General features: G+C 38.5%; 2 protein-coding genes across 16 annotated transcripts in view; one reads left to right on the forward strand and one right to left on the reverse strand.

Moving 5' to 3' along the window:
* The window catches only part of Sdccag8 (SHH signaling and ciliogenesis regulator SDCCAG8), a 250,441-nt gene that overhangs the window by 232,177 nt on the left and 1,326 nt on the right, over positions 1–16,938 (forward strand). The window lies entirely within an intron of this gene.
* Akt3 (AKT serine/threonine kinase 3) overlaps positions 1–16,938 on the reverse strand; it is a 281,993-nt gene that overhangs the window by 42,601 nt on the left and 222,454 nt on the right. For 13 of the 14 annotated variants that reach the window (XM_087580524.1, XM_087580522.1, XM_087580526.1 and 10 more), the window contains 2 exons: positions 10,595–10,717; positions 2,687–2,815 (listed from right to left, as the gene is read on the reverse strand). In XM_087580524.1, the coding sequence (XP_087436650.1) occupies positions 2,687–2,815; positions 10,595–10,717 (252 nt within the window). Of the gene's footprint in view, positions 1–1,992; positions 2,028–2,116; positions 2,816–10,594; positions 10,718–16,938 lie in introns of those variants that run through there. The other variant, XR_015635163.1, reaches the window with a different exon arrangement.

Consider the following 16,938-nt stretch of genomic DNA (forward strand, 5'->3'; position numbering starts at 1 on the left):
ACAGAGACAGGCAGGTGGATCAATGGAATAGAACTGAAGACCCAGAAATAAACCCACACATTATGGTAACTTGATCTTTGACAAAGAAACCAAAACCATCCAACGGAAAAAAGAAAGGATTTCAACAAATGGTGCTGGTTCAACTGGCAGTCAGCATACTCATTCTTAGCTCCTTGTACAAAGTTCAAGCCCAAGTGGATCAAGGACCTCCACAAAAAAAAAAAAAAAAAAAAAAAAAAAAAAAAAGATACACTGAATATAATAGAAGATAAACTGGGAAAGTGGGAAAGAGCCTTGAACACATTGGTACAGGGGAAAATTTCCTGAACAGAATACCAATGGCTCATGGTCTAAGATCAACAATTGACAAATGAGACCTCATACAACTGCAAAGCTTCTGTAAGGCAAAGACACTGTCAATAGGACAAAATGGCAACCCACAGATTGGGAAAAGATCTTTAACAACCCTACATACAATAGAGGGCTAATATCCAAAATATACTAAGAACTCAGGAAGTTAGACTCCAGAGAGTCAAATAACCCAATTAAAATATGGGGTACAGAGCTAAACAAAGAATTCTCAGCTGAGGAATATTGAATGGCTGAGAAGCACCTAAAGAAATGTTCAATGTCCTTAGTCATCAGGGAAATGCAAATCAAAACCCTGAGATTCCACCTCAGACCAGTGAGAATAACTGAGATCAAAAACTCAGGCTGAGATGCTGGTGAGGATGTGGAGAAAGAGGAACACTCCCCCACTGCTGGTGGGAATGTAAGCTGATATATCCACTGTGGAAATCAGTCTGGTGGTTCCTCAGAAAATTGTACTACCTGAGGATCCAGCTATACCTCTCCTGGGCATACACCCAAATGATGCTCCAACATACAACAAGGACACAGGCTCCACTCTGCTCACAGCAGCCTCATTTATAATAGCCAGAAGCTAGAAACAACCAAGATGTCCCTCAACAGAGAAATGGATACAGAAAATGTGCTACATTTACACAATGGAACACTACTCAGCTATTAAAAAAATGACTCATGAAATTCACGGGCAAATGGATGGATCCAGAAAATATCCTGAGTGAGGTGACTCAGACACAGATGAACATACATGGTATGTACTCACTGATAAGTGGATATTAGGCAAAGAGTTTGGAATACCCACAATGCAACTCACAGACCACATGAAGCTCAAGAAGAAAGAAGACCAAAGTGTGAATACTTCAGTCCCACTTATAAGAGTGAACAAAATAATCAAGGGAAACAGAGGGTGGGAGGGACTTGGGAGGAAGGCAGGAGGGGAGAGGAAAAGAGGGGCAGAATCAGGTATGGGAGGAAATGGAGGCGATCCAGAGGACAGGCATGACCCCCTGCTTAATGGATGGGGCCACCCACCCATCTCCAAAATTTTAACCCAGAATTGCTCCTATCTAAAGGAAATATCAGGACAAAGAGTGGAGCAGAAACTAAAGGAAAGGCCATCCAGAGACTGCTCCACCTGGAGATCCATCCCATATGCAGTCACCAAACCCAGACACTATTGCTGATACCAAGAAGTGCATGCTGACAGGGCCTGATACAGCTTTCTCCTGAGAGGCTCTGCCAGATACTGACCAATACTGATTAGGATGCTCGAAGCCAACCATCTGACTGATCAAAGGGACCCCAATGGAGGAATTAGGGGAAGGACTGAAGGAGCTGAAGGAGCCTTATCTGGCATCAATGGGAGGGGAGGCCCTTGGTCCTGTGAAGGCTTGATATCTCAGTGTAGGGGAATGCTAGGGCGGTAAGGTAGGAGTGGGTGTATGGGTGGGTGGGTGAGCACACTTATAGAGTCAGGGTAAGGTAGATGGGATAGTGGGATTGCAGAGGAGAAACCAGGAAAGGGGGCAATACTTGAAATGTAAATAAATAAAATATCCAATTAAAAACAAAAGAAAAAAGCTACTACATTAAAGCATATCTTTTCCTTTATTATTTTTCATTTTTCACTATGGAACCTAGGATACACACATACACATATGCTATATATATGCACATATATATGTTTATGCACACACATATATGTTTATGCACACACACATATGTGTATGTGTGCATGTTTTATACATACATCGTCTCTGTCCAATAGAATTTCCTTCACTGGACAGTCATTTTCTATCTTGTTCCTATATTGGCATATTAAACAAAAAACCCTCAACATAGAGAAGACACACAACAAATACTTGAACAAGGCTTTGAAACCTTCTCTTCATCCGTTCTTATGAACTTCAAAATGTAAGTAAGTCATTTTTTCAACAACACAGTTTTCAGTAGTAAGAACCAAATAACAACACTCACTACAATCTCTGCTTCTAGGTAAAGTCCAAGATATTCTATAAAACCATAAATATGCTTACAGAAGTTACTCAATTATCCTAAATTAACAAGTGAACTAAAATGAATAGAGTGAGAATGTAAAATATATCAAAGAAAAAAAATAACCTAATCTACTTTATTAAAAACGTGCTTATGAACTGTATAAAATTTAATTTTCATGTTTGTGGTCTTAAAATACTACATCATGTGAGTTAAAAGTGATTAAATTATTCTGATTGAAATCTTGCTTAAAATAGTGAATACTGCAACTTGACAAAAATATTTAAATGTTTTGAGAAACACTGTAAAATGAACTTGTGCATACCTCTGGTGCCAGATACTCTGGTGTACCACAGAATGTCTTCATGGTAGCTGCATCTGTGATCCCTTCTTTGCAAAGTCCAAAATCCGTAATTTTTATATGGCCATCCTTATCTAGCATCAAATTCTCCAACTGTGTGTGAAAACAGCATAATTTATTTTATAAGCTTCAACAACAAGAGAACAATTTTGAAAAATCATTAATAGGGCCCTGGAAAGAGATGTGGCCATAGTTAATGTCTTTACAGAGCCTACATGTTAACATGTAAAATGTATAGTTTTGTAAAAGCTCAAATAATAAATAACAATAAGAAAAAACTGAATAAATATTCTATCCTCTGGTAGACTGCACTATTGGTGTATATTACACTGATCCTGCTCATGTAATTTATATGCACCAGAAATCCCTCTTAAAAGAGAAATATAACATCATTTCTCAGCATTTGAAAAAAACTTCTGAGTTGCTAGATACAAAAAATAAAATAAACATTTTTATAAATCATAGGGAAATTCTATTTTTAAAAAAATTCTGAATTGCACCAAATTTTATACCTTCATATCTCATCTAAGTGTCACACCACATATTAATAGATAAAGAATTAAATGAAGTCTAAGGCAAGGGTTAGCCAAGTATAGAATAATGGTGTCTGGACACGAACAACCAGAGTCATTACAGATAGTGTTTGTATCAACTACAAAGAGTCTGCAAAGAGATATCCTCACATTTTTATGGTATACTGACATGATATCAATTTTTATTAGGCAATGTAAGTATTTATTAAGGAGATACTTAGTAAAACTAAATTTCCTATAATGACTTATATTAGTAATTTAGGGAAATTATGTTTTCTGAAAACATAACAAAGCTTTAATAATTACTTGTTACTATGAAACCAAACAAGAACCAAGAAAATTTCCTAAGTTAATAAGTTTCCAGTGCTGAATGGGACACTGCACGTAGGTATCAGCTCTTTTCATGTAAGCAATCCAGGAAGAGATACACAACAAATACTTGAATAAGGCTTTGAAACCTTCTTTTCATCCGTTCTTATGAACTTCAAAATGTAAGTAAGTCAGGTGTGTAAGGCACCTGATTGCTGGAGCCCATGGGGTGGAAAGAAAGGGCTGATTCCCATAAGGTATCTTCTGATCACCACAGGATGCCAGCACTCACTTGCCCTCCCTCCCAACAGTCCCTTGCTAAATGAATTTTTTCTAAAGAAGTCCAGCTACTGTAGATATCTTAAATTAGTTTGCACGTAAAGGTTTACAAGTTCATTATAAGATCGGAGTCTACTCAAACTGATCAAAATGAGCGCCTAAATCGTGGGGAGAAGGGTAGGTCTTTTTTAAGACAGGGTCTCACTTTGTAGCTCTGCCTGGCCTGTAACTTACTTTTGAGAGCAGGGCTGACATTGAACTCTGAGATCTACCACACTCTGCCTCCTAAATTAAATTAAATTAAATCCTCCTGGATTGAAGAGAGGTGTGAGCCATCACTCTTGGCCTAAAATCAGTTTTTGATGATGTTGTTCTAAACTATCTGGTCTAAAACAGTCACTCAAATATTTTAGATTTACTTTAGATTTTTATTCATTTTAGATTGCTTTAGATTTTAAACTTTTAGATTTATAAAAATTCTAAAGGACTGGGGACTGGAGAGATGGCTCAAAATTTAGCAGTACCTACTAATCTTCTAAAGGCCTGGAGTTCAGTTTCCGGTCTTTGTGGGCACTCACAGTCACAGAAAAAGACAGAAAGACAAACACACACACAAATAAAAAATTAAATTTAAAAAGTAAATATAAGGGCTGTGAACATGGTTTCATTAGTAAAAGGCTTGCAATCCAAGTGCAGATCCCTGGGACCCGTGGAAATGTGATCTCCGTCCCTGCAGTGATATGGGTAGTAGACACAAAACCCCTGGAAACACAAGGTCCATCTAGCCTGGTGCAGGCAGTAATAACAGGAGACCTTGTCTCAAACAAGGTGGAAGGTGAGGAAAGTCACACAAGGTGACATCCTCTGACTTCCACACATCTACCTAGATACACTAAAGTCACATATACACATAAGACTTTTAAAATAAGTAGACCTAATCCAATGCATTTGCATTTTCTTATCTAGATTTCATTTGGACATTAGGAAGATGTTATAAACAAAAGCACATTAGACTAGGAAATAAGATTTGTGGTCTGTACTTTGCACTTTAGCTGGCTTTTAAAGCTTCATGTTTAGGCTAGTGCTGTTAGAAGAGAAGAGGAAGGGTATCTATGTAAAGGAATTTTAATCCAGCAATATGGCTGCTCTGGCAAGGGATAACATCCAAAGATCCAGGTCTGTGTGATCTGGTTGAAATGCAGACACACCCCTAGCACACACCTTTAATCCCAAACAATAAAGGTAAAGTTAATTTGTAGAAGGAAGTAGCTATGTTTGAAAGTGAGGTCTAACTGAAGGGCAGAAAAAAATGATGACTCAGAGAAAGCGCTGACAGAATGAGTCAGATAGGATACACCCGACTATCAAGAGAAAAGATGGGAAAGAGAGCTGACTTCAGAGGGCAGTGCCAGGAACCAGTGTCAGTTGGGAGTGAGTACTGTGCATTGCAGTTGTGTTTGTAGGTGGGTTCTTGCAGTCCAGTGCAGGTCGGCAGAGGCAGCTGAACCCAAAGAATAAGAAGAGTCAGAAGATTAGAACACAGTGCCAGGGTTAATTTGAGGCCAAGCAGAACAATTCAGTGAGGAGCCCCGAAAGCCAGATCTAATCAGTTTGCTTGGAGAGCAGTTTGAGCCAGAAGAGCCGAGCTGAGCCAGCCAGAGTTCAGAAAGAACTAGAAAGGGTGAGCTTGTCAGCAATAAGCCTTTGCGAGAACAATTACATCTGATGAATAAAAGCTACTTGTATACACTTGTAGGGTCTTTAGGAAGTGGGGCCTGGTGAGAGTCCTAGAGGAAGGTGGGAATATCCTTTCTCTTCTTCGCTTTTTCACTGATGAGTTAAAACAGGTTCTTCTACCAAGTGCTTCCTGTATTGCTATCTGGAATCCTCAAATCAGAGATCTAAAAGCAAAGGGTCCACCTGATCTTGGAAAGGAATGGAGTCACTAAAACTATAGGCTAAATTAAATCCCTTTTCTTTTTAAGTATTATGTTATCATTAACAGAAAGCTAACACATCTATGTTCCAATAATCTTACTGGTGTCAGTTTAGTCTGTTACCCTAAGGAGGTGATATTTTTAGGCTTGCAGAACATTGTCTCAAATGTGCACACCAGCTTTGCATTTTGTTACCCTACCTAAAAGTTCATGCATCGCTTTATGAACTGCAGATGCAAACAACATGCACATAAACTTTAAATTATGCTTCCTTATCATATGTATTCTGTGATTATAGTCATGCGCTCTAGCCTACACTTCACGTGTATTTCAAAGTTTAAATTAATGCAACATTTAAAAGGGAGTAAAATTTGAGAGAACAGAACATTTAAATGTCTGGTAACGTTAAAGTCTGCATATCACAACTACATTATGGGCATTCACACATAAAGTACTTGCTTATTTTATATTTCAATAAGTTAAGTCTAATTTCATCAACAATTATGTGGGAGCAAAACTTTATTAATAATAATTCACTTGATTAGAAATGTTGGAGACGGTCGACACCTCTGTCTCCTGCGCAGGATACGTGTCGGCCCGGAGATCCCCGTAATAGATCTCCGTAATAAACCTCGCCTTTGCTTATTTAAAAAAAAAAAAAAAAAAAAGAAATGTTGGAGACAATACTACTACTCTTTGACTGTTATATTCAACAACGATGCCATCACTCAAATGAACAGTCTTCTTTAGATCTCTGTAAACCAGTAATTCTATCTACCACCACTAACAGGGATTTACCCAGTAATTTAAAAACTATTCTCATTTCCTTAACTCCAGGCTTCTCTGCCTTCTTTTCTGCTGTAAGTATGATTCATAAGCATGAGTAGTGATGGAAAAGGTAAACTCATGAAGAGACAGTTAACAATATCTAGGTATATTTAGAAAATTAATATTTACCATTACGCTATCTAATTAGGCTTTTTAAAGCATCTATATTCAGCATATAGACAGATGTAAAGGTGATATATCATATTTGTAATTCTAAAAAAGTTAAACATAACCATTAGGTTGAGTTTTATTTATTCTGGTACTCAGACATTTACACATCCCTGAACTAGATATTTTATAGCTGTATAGCTCATTATTTTTAAGTATAGTACTCTGATCCTTCATGTAAAATTTAATTGACTATACAACTATACTACATTTTATTATAACTGTATGAAATAATATTTTATAAAAGTTACTCTTTAAAATAGTTACTTAAACATAAACAAGAATGACGCAGCTACACCACTCTTGGGCATACACCCACAAGATGCCCTACTGTGACACAGAGGCATGTGCTCCACTATGTTCAAGCCGCCTTGTTTGTTTGTGATAGCCAGAAGCTGGAAACAACCCAGATGTCCCACAACAGAAGAATGGGTACAGAGAATGTGGTTCATTTAAACAATGGAATACCACTCAGCTATTAGGAATAAAAACATCGTGAGTTTTGCAGGCAAATGGATGGAACTAGAAAATGCCATCCTGAGTGAGATAACTCAGACCCAAAAGGACGTGCATGGTGTATACTCACTGATAAGTGGATTAGCCAAAAAGTACAGAATTCCCAAGATTTAATCCACAGAACTCAAGAAGGATAACAAGCTGAAGGACCCAAATGAGGATGCCTCAATGCCACGTAAGAGGGGGAAGAAAGCAATCACAGGGGGCAGAGGGAGGGAGTGACCTTGGTGGGAGAGAGGAGAGGAAGGGGAAAAGGGGAACATTATCAGGTATTGGGTGGTGGAAAAGAACTGAAGCCCTGAGGACTAGCAGAAAGAATGGAAACAAGCAACCTTGGGAGGTGTGCATGTGTGCAGGGGTGAGGGGTGGGGATGGGGCTCTAGAATGTCTCTCTCTGGTAGAGACCCGGGAGGTGAGAAACTCTCAGACCTCAAAGGGAGGGACCTTAGATGAAATGCCCTACAGTGGGAAGAGGGAACTTGTAGAGTTTACTTCCAGTAGAAAGACAAGACATCAAGTGGAGGGATGGAGTTGCCATCTCAAAGTCAAAAACACTGACCCAAAATTGCTCCTGTCTGAAAGAACTGCAGGGACGAAAAAGGTGAAGCGACTGAGGGAAAGGAGGTCCAGCAACAGCCCAAATCGGGATCCATTTCCAGGGGAGGCTTCAAGGTCTGACACTCTTACTGATGCTATGGTATGCTTGCAAACAGGAGCCTATCATGGCTACCCTCTGAGAAACTCAAGAAGCAGCTGAAAGAGTCAGATGCAGATACTTATACCCAACATGACTGAAGTCAGGGACCCCTGTGGTTGATTTAGGAAAAGGCTGGAAGAAGGTGAAGAGGATGGTGACCACATAGGAAGACCACTAACCAGGCAGCATACACCAGCTGATATGAGGCCCTGATACATATACAGCAGAGGACTCCCTGGTCTGGTCTCAGTGAGAGAAGCATCTAACCCTTGAGAGACTTGGGGCCCCAGGGAGTGGCCGGGTCTGGTAGGGTGGGATTTGGAGTAGGGACATCCCTCTTAGAGACAGTGGAGGAGGTATGGGATGAGAAACAGCCAGAGGGCAGACCAGGAGGACTGTAAAAAAAGAATTTAAAAAAAAAAGTAATAAGAACATCTTGAAACAAACTAGGTACCTGCTCACATAATTATATAAAAATTAAGAGTTCCAATGGTTTTATATAAATAAGACAAGAGTAAGGAGATAATCATGATTTCTTAGATACAGACCCCATTTCATACAAAATGGAATTCCACGAAAATCTCATGTAATTTCTATTTCTAAAGATCAAATTATATTTTAAATGAACTAGGTATATAATCAATATGGCAATTGTCAATCAAATTTTAACAGATAAGCAGTATCACATGATTTCAATTTTTCCCTAAGTACTAATGTTTCAATCCATAGTAGGCCAGTCTACCGTGTTAAAGCACACATGTGTGCATGTGTGCGTGTGTGTCTCTGTGTTGTAAAGGCTCCTGTTACAGAGCTGACTTCTACTCTATTTCAGGTTGCAGAACTAACTGATGTGAGTGCAGGCTCTGGGGTAATTTGTGTGTGGTGTGCCTGTGAGAACATGCTGAAGCCAGAGACTGGTAGTGCCATTACTTCCTCAGTCACTCCAACCTGCTTTCTGAGGCAGCGCTGGACCTGAACCTTGCCATTTAGGTTAAACTGCTGTCCAGAAATCCCCACAGGATCCACTTGTCTTCACTGTCTCAGTGCTAGAGGTACAGACATATGTGACCACACTTGGATTTTATATGGGTACTGAAGTCAGAATTCAAGTCCTCTTGCTTGCACAGCAACCACGTTACGCATGGAGCTAGCTCCCAGACCTGTATTTTTATTTTGAGGCACAGTCTCACTAAACTGCCCAGGGCAGCCTCATATCTGTGATTTTACTTCAGTGTTCTATAGTGAGTGTTTTGGTTTCTGTAGGAGGAATTTAGCCAAGCTGCCCAGTTGCAATGCTGGCCAATCCACTGCTGATACTTTCTCCCTGAGCCAAGCTAGAATCTGCCTGCATGGCTAGAGACCACTGAAGCTGGATCAGGCAATGGAGCAAGCCAATGAGAAAGAGAGAGCATCACATCTACCTCCCTGACAGCCAACAAGATGCTGGGAGTGGGGTAGGCCTACAGAGGTCTATGTCCCTTTTCTACTCTAACCTTCTTTCTGTCTCACCTACTGTTGGCAGAGTGGCGGTGGAGATCAGGGTGGAATAAGGGTTAGGAGGAAGAGAGGTATAAGAACCTAATAAAAAATATGCCAATAGTGGGTGGGAGGACTTCTAGCTTCCCCATCCTAACCTCAGAACTAGTTGCCTGTGTCCTGAGATGGAACTCAGTGTCATACTTAAACTAGGCAAGTGCCCTTTCACTGAGCTATGCTCCCAGCCCTATGATTTACATTTTAAGGAAGATACTAAAATAAGAATCTGATGTTGAAAATACACCATGATCAGAATCCGTAACAAAGCTAATCTTATTCATGACTATATCATGAGAATTACCATTTGCTTACACAGCCTTCTGAAGGAAGCAGTAAACTATAGTATATAAATCAAATCTAAACCACTGGCTGCTTCTTAAGTAGATTTGTAGACGTATAGGCAAGTATATTGCTTACATAATGGCTAGGGCTGCTTTACCTTTCAATTCAGAGCAGAAAAAGAATGGTTCCAAAAAGCACGTTCACAGACAGAATAGGCCAAAGTATTTACCACCTGGTCTTTCATAGTCTCGCTCCACTAAGGGCTACTCACAACAGACCAGAGATGGCCAGGCCTCTTCACCAATACAACCAATACTGGGTGGAGAAATGAAAAACTAAGCAAACTACTGAGTTTATAGGAAAATATGTGAGGGAACTGATCCTATCAAAAAATTAATACTATAATGAAAAATAGATATTTCCTTTCCCATAACCTTTTTATTGAAGCTTCTTCATAAATATCTTATGATGTTTGAATATAATAATGAGCTTGCAAATCATCTGACTTTGATTAATATGTTTACCATTTCTATAATTAGGACATTACAGAAAAATGAAATTACTCTTGATAGATCTGTGCTACATAGTTAAGAGAATTTTTATATAGCAAAGAACCAAAACCATTAAAAAAAACTACTTACATATCAGTGAATGAAATTTCAGATCAACTACTGCAAACAACATTCCTAAGAAAAGTGCTTTTCTCAAAACTGTGTAACTTTGTAATTACTTTGTTTGTCCCTACAGTCTCTGAAAAAAACCAATTTTGATTACTTTTTTTTTTTACCTTGAGATCTCGGTACACAATCTTTCCAGAATGTAGATAGTCCAAAGCAGAGACAATTTCTGCACCATAGAAACGTGTGCGGTCCTCAGAGAACACCCGCTCTCTCGACAAATGGAAAAACAGCTGCAGGGTAAACAGCAGGGACAGGATTGTAATAATTACTGATTTAGTGGGGGAAATTAACACAAACATAAAACACCTCTCATCACCATATTGTGATGATAGATAGTGTACTCTCCGTGGACACTGAGCACTCTAAGACAGCAGCTGGCTTATCTTTTGCAGGTTTCCAAGGGGAAACTGCGAGCTGTTAAATCAGCGTTTTAATCAATATACCAATCTTGTTTAAGGCATTCTGTTTGCTACCCATTTAACCTTCAGGTACCAGAGGAAAAAGTATGCATCATTAGACGGCATTTCTTTCTACCTATACTGCTGTCCACTCTTACAGGAATAAATATTGACATTATCAAAATAAATGAATACAAGCACAGATACAGTATTTTATTTAATTATTCAAATTATATTTGATTTCAAGGAAAAAGGACTCAAACTCATTTATGTGAGCTAGCCATACTCTAAATTTCTCATATTTCAAGAAATACTTTCAAAGTTTGAAATAACCCTTGGTCTAGTAAGAATTTTCAAGACTTTAAAGTTTTATGTTTAACAGTACTAAAACTGGACTAAGAGGCCTTTTGTAAAGTATAATCCTTTTATTTCCATTTTTAACTGTGATCTTCTGTGATCTTGTAAGCTATAAACCAATTCATTTCCTAGTTGATAAAAGGTATACCGACAGTCAAAAAATATTTACTTGGCTCTTACTGTAACCACAAATTCAATTCTAGCTTTATGAAACTCTACATTCTATCACTCAGTAATTAACATCTATCTTTTATTTCTCACCAGAGGGAATGGTTCAGAGTGACAGTGTTGGCCTAACGTTTGCAAGGCCCTGTGTTCCATTCCCAGTACCACAAAAAGCTTAACAAACATTAAGCATATCATAAAAACCATCTAATTTCTTAGAACAACAGACATCAAGAAGCAGACTTGAAGAACCATTAACTGATATTCAATCTCTGTTGAACTATTATATATTTAACTGACATCCAATATTTGCTTAACTATTATACTTTATAAAGGAAATCTACCAAGATTGCTAATCTAAAATATCTTGGTCTACATAATCTTAAGGACAACAGGTTTGATTTTTGTGTTTATATAGTACATATTTAAATATAATTAGATTAAAATATGAATTATAATAAAATGTATATGCTAGTGAAATGAAATTATGGACAGCTGGTGACAAACATCTATCTAGATTACAAAATTCAAAGAAGATTTCTGTAAAAATGAAAGATACATAATAAATAAGGGGAAAAAAGTAATGTGGCAAGAATGACTACTAATAAATAAACTACTGAGATGTTAAGGTGGGTACACAAAACACGTCTGCGATTAAGCAAAATCAATAAGGCAAATGTACGTTCAAATGTAAGGTCAGATAGTAGCTATTTCCTAAAGATCACTAACTCATAATAAATTGCTAAGAATTACGGCTTAACAAAGCTTGTCCAATATAACAGAAATGCTGAGTAACTTAGAATTCTTATGCATCCATTCCTTCTTCTTACCCCTATCTCTGCTTAAATTATTTTTTTATGCTTACAAAAATATTTTAATGAGCATATCAGAATGGCAGAAGGAAATGGGAGAAAGGACATATTTTACAGTGCAAAATTATTATGCAGAAATTTAAAAACATCTAATTCATAATTTTGAATGCCGACTTAAATTACTTCAAATACCTTTTAAAGCTCAAGAGATCTGTGTTGAACTGAGTTACAGATTGTGAACCTTAGTGAGAATACATCATAAATACATCATCATTGTATGTTCCAGATGAAAATGACAGTGCTTGGCTAGGACCTAATAACTACCAACAGAGCCATTTCTGTCTGAGTCAGCATATCAGGCTGGCCTCAACTCACCAGGTAATGAGGATGGCCTTGAACTTCTGATTCTCCTGCCTCCACCTCCCAAGTGCTTAGGATGACAGGCATGCACCACTATACCCAGTTTCTGTGGTACTGGGGATGGAACCCATTTTGCATGCATGTTGGGTTGCTTAAATTATTTTTAAGACAACTTTGTATGTGATTTTTAAGACAACTTTGTATGTGATTGTTGAAAGACGGGTGAGAAAGAGTTCTGATATTGCTAAAACTTACTGAAAGAACATTAGCTATACTAGAAGCAAACACTTTAGGAGATGTATATAAACTATGCTGTTCCCTGCTTTATTACCATGTTTTGTCATACGTGGGACACCATGTTGAGATGGCATTGATGTTTTATTTCTGAAGAATGGATAATCAAAAACAATTATGAAAAACATGGTATCTGCCATGCTGAGTCAGCACGCCAGTGGTGCTGACAGTTGCTGTGATCACAACGTTGCTGCAATAGTCTTTTAAGTCTCTAGATTTCTTTAGAAAAAAAAGAATCAATTCTACCACTGGCTACACACTGGCAAAAGATATAGAGAGCCGCTCTAAATTAATGTAACATATTCAGGATTCTAGGTCTTTACTTAGATGATACAGCTACATTTTGTCTGCCAGCCAGCTTCCATAAAAATATCAGCTCAAGTTTCATAATTAAGAGGAAGAATGCTGTATTTTAGAACTCATTGCCACATGACGTCTACTTTTGCTATGTTATGGAACTCACTCGTGTAAGTCAACAGTGACCTATACCTGCCAAATCCAATAACCTATTTATAATCAGCTCTCTTCTTATTTCAGAGTTTAGGCCACTGACTGTGCTCTCTTTCCCAAAGCGTGTTCTTTGGCTGTGGTTTAACACAGCTTTCTTCGTTAATGCCCTAACTTTCTGGATCACTGTGTCCACCCAGGTGTTAAACCAACATGTCAATCTAATCTTCATTAATGACCATTATTGTAAGCTAATTCTGTAGCACACTAGGACAAGGGAAAGTGGGTATATAATAACTCTTTTTTTTCTTTTTTTAAAGATTATTTTATTTATTTATATTCCAAATGTTGTCCCCCTTCCTGGTCTCCCCTCCGCAAGCCCCACCCCATGAATCTTCCCCTTTGCCTCTAAGAGGATGCTCCCCATCCACCCACTCCAGCCTTACCCTCTTGGATCTCTTGTTGCTGGGGCAACAAGCATACTCTCTTTTTTGCAGCTTTGCCTGTGGTTAGGGCTCATCTCCAAACTCAGTAACTACCTATAACCTTCCCCTTCCATGCAGCAATCAACAAATGACAAAAAACAGACAATCTCCACCACTAAGGAATTCCACCTCAATGAGGGAGATGCATATATACTCACAAAAATGGCAGGCTGTAATACATTTTTGATGTGGATATTAACAACACTTTAGTACGTAAGATGACTATGGACATGTCACAGATAAAGTTCACTTAAGTTGTGTAAGATAGAATTTTTCACCAAAGGAAAACTTAAGAGATATAAAAGACTACTACGTGGAATGTATCCATCTTTGTATTTCTATGCAATCTAGCTCAGCAGCCACACACGGGGGGGAAGATTAAGCATTTGTAGAAAGCAGCAGATTTTTGGTGTTGCATGTTCACTGTATAGAACCGTGGCCTGCACTGTGACTTTCACTGTTGCATGTGCGCTGATCATTCCCATTTCAAAGCATCTCCACCTTCTCTCGCTCACCCCGATCTCCTCCTTATTCTCCAATTTCCGTTTAAAAATTCTACAAGTTCCCAATACAAAACACAAATATTAGCAGAGAACATGGAGTTATGTGGCTAAAGAATAATACACATTTAGAATGAGAGCAAGAGCAAGAGAGGGAGAAAGAGAGGGAGAGAAAGAGAGACACAGAGACAGAGACACAGAGACACAGAGAGATGAAGGGAGGGATAGGAAGGACCAGCTTATTACGGTGTTGTCTACCTTGGTATAATTGGAATTCTATTAGGTAGACAAGGAGTGCTAGAAACTTTTGCACACAAAAAGATCATAATCTTAAAATTATTATTAGATAAACAAGTAAAGAACAAAAGAATCTGAGGATATGCTCAGGTAAACATTTCTGAAATTATATAAAAGTTACTCATCACCTATTAGTACTAACTGCTATAGAAATCTTCAGACATTAAGGAAAAGCACTAACCCACGGGACATGATCCTGTGCTGAAACATGGCAAGTACTATAAAAGGCTTTGGAAGAGTAGGTATGTGTGGGACACCAGATGTTATGTTGGCTCTCGATGAGTGCTTCTGAGGGCCAATGGCTAAGGAGACCATAAGCACCCTTCGGGAGAGTAGTACAGCAGAGTAATTTGGACCAAGGGAGAGATCAATGTTGTTGAGGTTTTCTTGTAGCTGGCTGAGTAGACATTGCTGAAAATAATATAGAGGAAAAAAATTGGTGATGGGGACATAGAAGCAATGGGCTTTATTTTGACCTACTGAAATTTTAATATGCAAGTGATGTTATAGTTCAATTTTAGAATTGTTGATACCAAGAAAATTGTTAAAACCAAGAACCTAAGTAAAATCCTAAAATTCAGTAAAGTAGGGGCAGAATCTCGGAGTACTACTAAATACAAGTCAGGAGCGAGCAGCTACACAGGACACCAACAAGAAGTACTAAACAAAGTACATACATACCAAAAGCTCGAAGAAAGGAAGAGAAAACCATCAGGAAGAGGCCAGGGAGACAACCACTTGATGCTTGAACCACAATCTTCAAAATTCATACAGTCAGCCATGCTGTCACAACTGCAAGCCCAGCATGAGGGAAGTACAAGTAGAAGGATCCTGTGGATCCCAGGACACCCAGTTTAGTTTAATTACAGGACCCTGGGTTCTAATGAGAGACACCATCTCAACTCCTAAAGAATAATAGCCAAGGCAGGTACACACACAGGAGCAGGTACATGAGCGCATGTACATAAGGCCAGAGGACAGCTTCAGGTGTCCTTACTCAGGTTCTGCGAGGCTGAGACAGAGTCTTGAATAAGTAAGTAGGCTAGCCTGGCTAGCCAGTGGGTCCGGTCTGCAGAGTTCCTTCTGTTTCCTACTCTCCGATACTGAGATTACAAATGCATGCCACCATACCCAGCCTTTTCTCTTTGAATTCTAGGAATAAAGCTTAGGTCCTTGAGCTTGTAAGACAAGTACTTTCCCAACTGGGCTTTCTTCCCAGCCCAATTTGCCATGCATTTATGCTTAAAATATTCAAATCCATTTTTTTTACAGATTTATTTACTTATGTATTTGAGCAGCTGTCTTCAGACACACCAGAAGAGGGCATCAGATCTCATTACAGATGGTTGTGAGCCACCATGTGGTTGCTGGGAATTGAACTCAGGATCTCTGGAAGAGCAGTCAGTGCTCTTAACCGCTGAGCCGTCTCTCCAGCCCTTAAATCCATCCTTATAGCTATTTTGAACTATAAAGTAAATCAGTTAACTGTAGTCACGTCACTGAGCTCAAAGCCCTGGACCTATTCTTCCTATCTGTTTTGTACCTAATTGCTAATCCTTTTCTTTCACTCCTAGTAATGTAACATATGTATATTAGCAATTCTGGACTCTAGTTCCATGAGATACATATTGCTAGCTTCCACATAGGCTGGGGACAGAGAGTAGAGGAAGGCCTGGCCTATTTCATATAATCCTCTAATTGCATTCAAACTTTTAACTCTTACATTAGTTAATTTTTTAATTTAAAAAAACTTCTTAGCTTCTCATTCTGTTTGATAATTTTTTAATATTTCCAGGGACCGGAAAATATGCTTCAGTAGTTAAGGGCACTTACTAATTGCTCTTGCAAAGCACCAGGGCTTCATTCCCAGTACCTATATACTGGTTAACAATTATCTGTTACTGCTGGTCTCCAAGGGCACTGCATCCACATGGTGCACACTAACACAGACAGACAGGCAGACATGTAAAACACACATACTCATAAAATAAACACAGCTCTAAAAGTATCAACCTACAGTGTTTGAACTACTGAAAGTCTATAAGACAAGATATAGTTCCTGCTGCATCCTCAGGGGAAACATGGAAGAGGCTTCAGATGTTGGCATAGGAACAGCAGGTAACACAGTGACTGTTACACCACTGCTTCAGAGCAAGACTGACCTAAAGTTCATGTCCATTGCCCTAAACAATCTCTAGGACTTTATGTATAACTCACAGAAACTTTGTATCAGACTTTGATATTAAGAAGCAATATCTCTACATTTATATCACATGTCTCTAACACTAACCTGTGTGAAACAATTCTAAAGAGAGAGATAATGAAAGTAATTGTTT

Source organism: Rattus norvegicus, chromosome 13 (assembly GCF_021556685.1).
Source record: "Rattus norvegicus strain SHRSP/BbbUtx chromosome 13, alternate assembly SHRSP_T2T, whole genome shotgun sequence".
Lineage (NCBI taxonomy): Eukaryota > Metazoa > Chordata > Mammalia > Rodentia > Muridae > Rattus > Rattus norvegicus.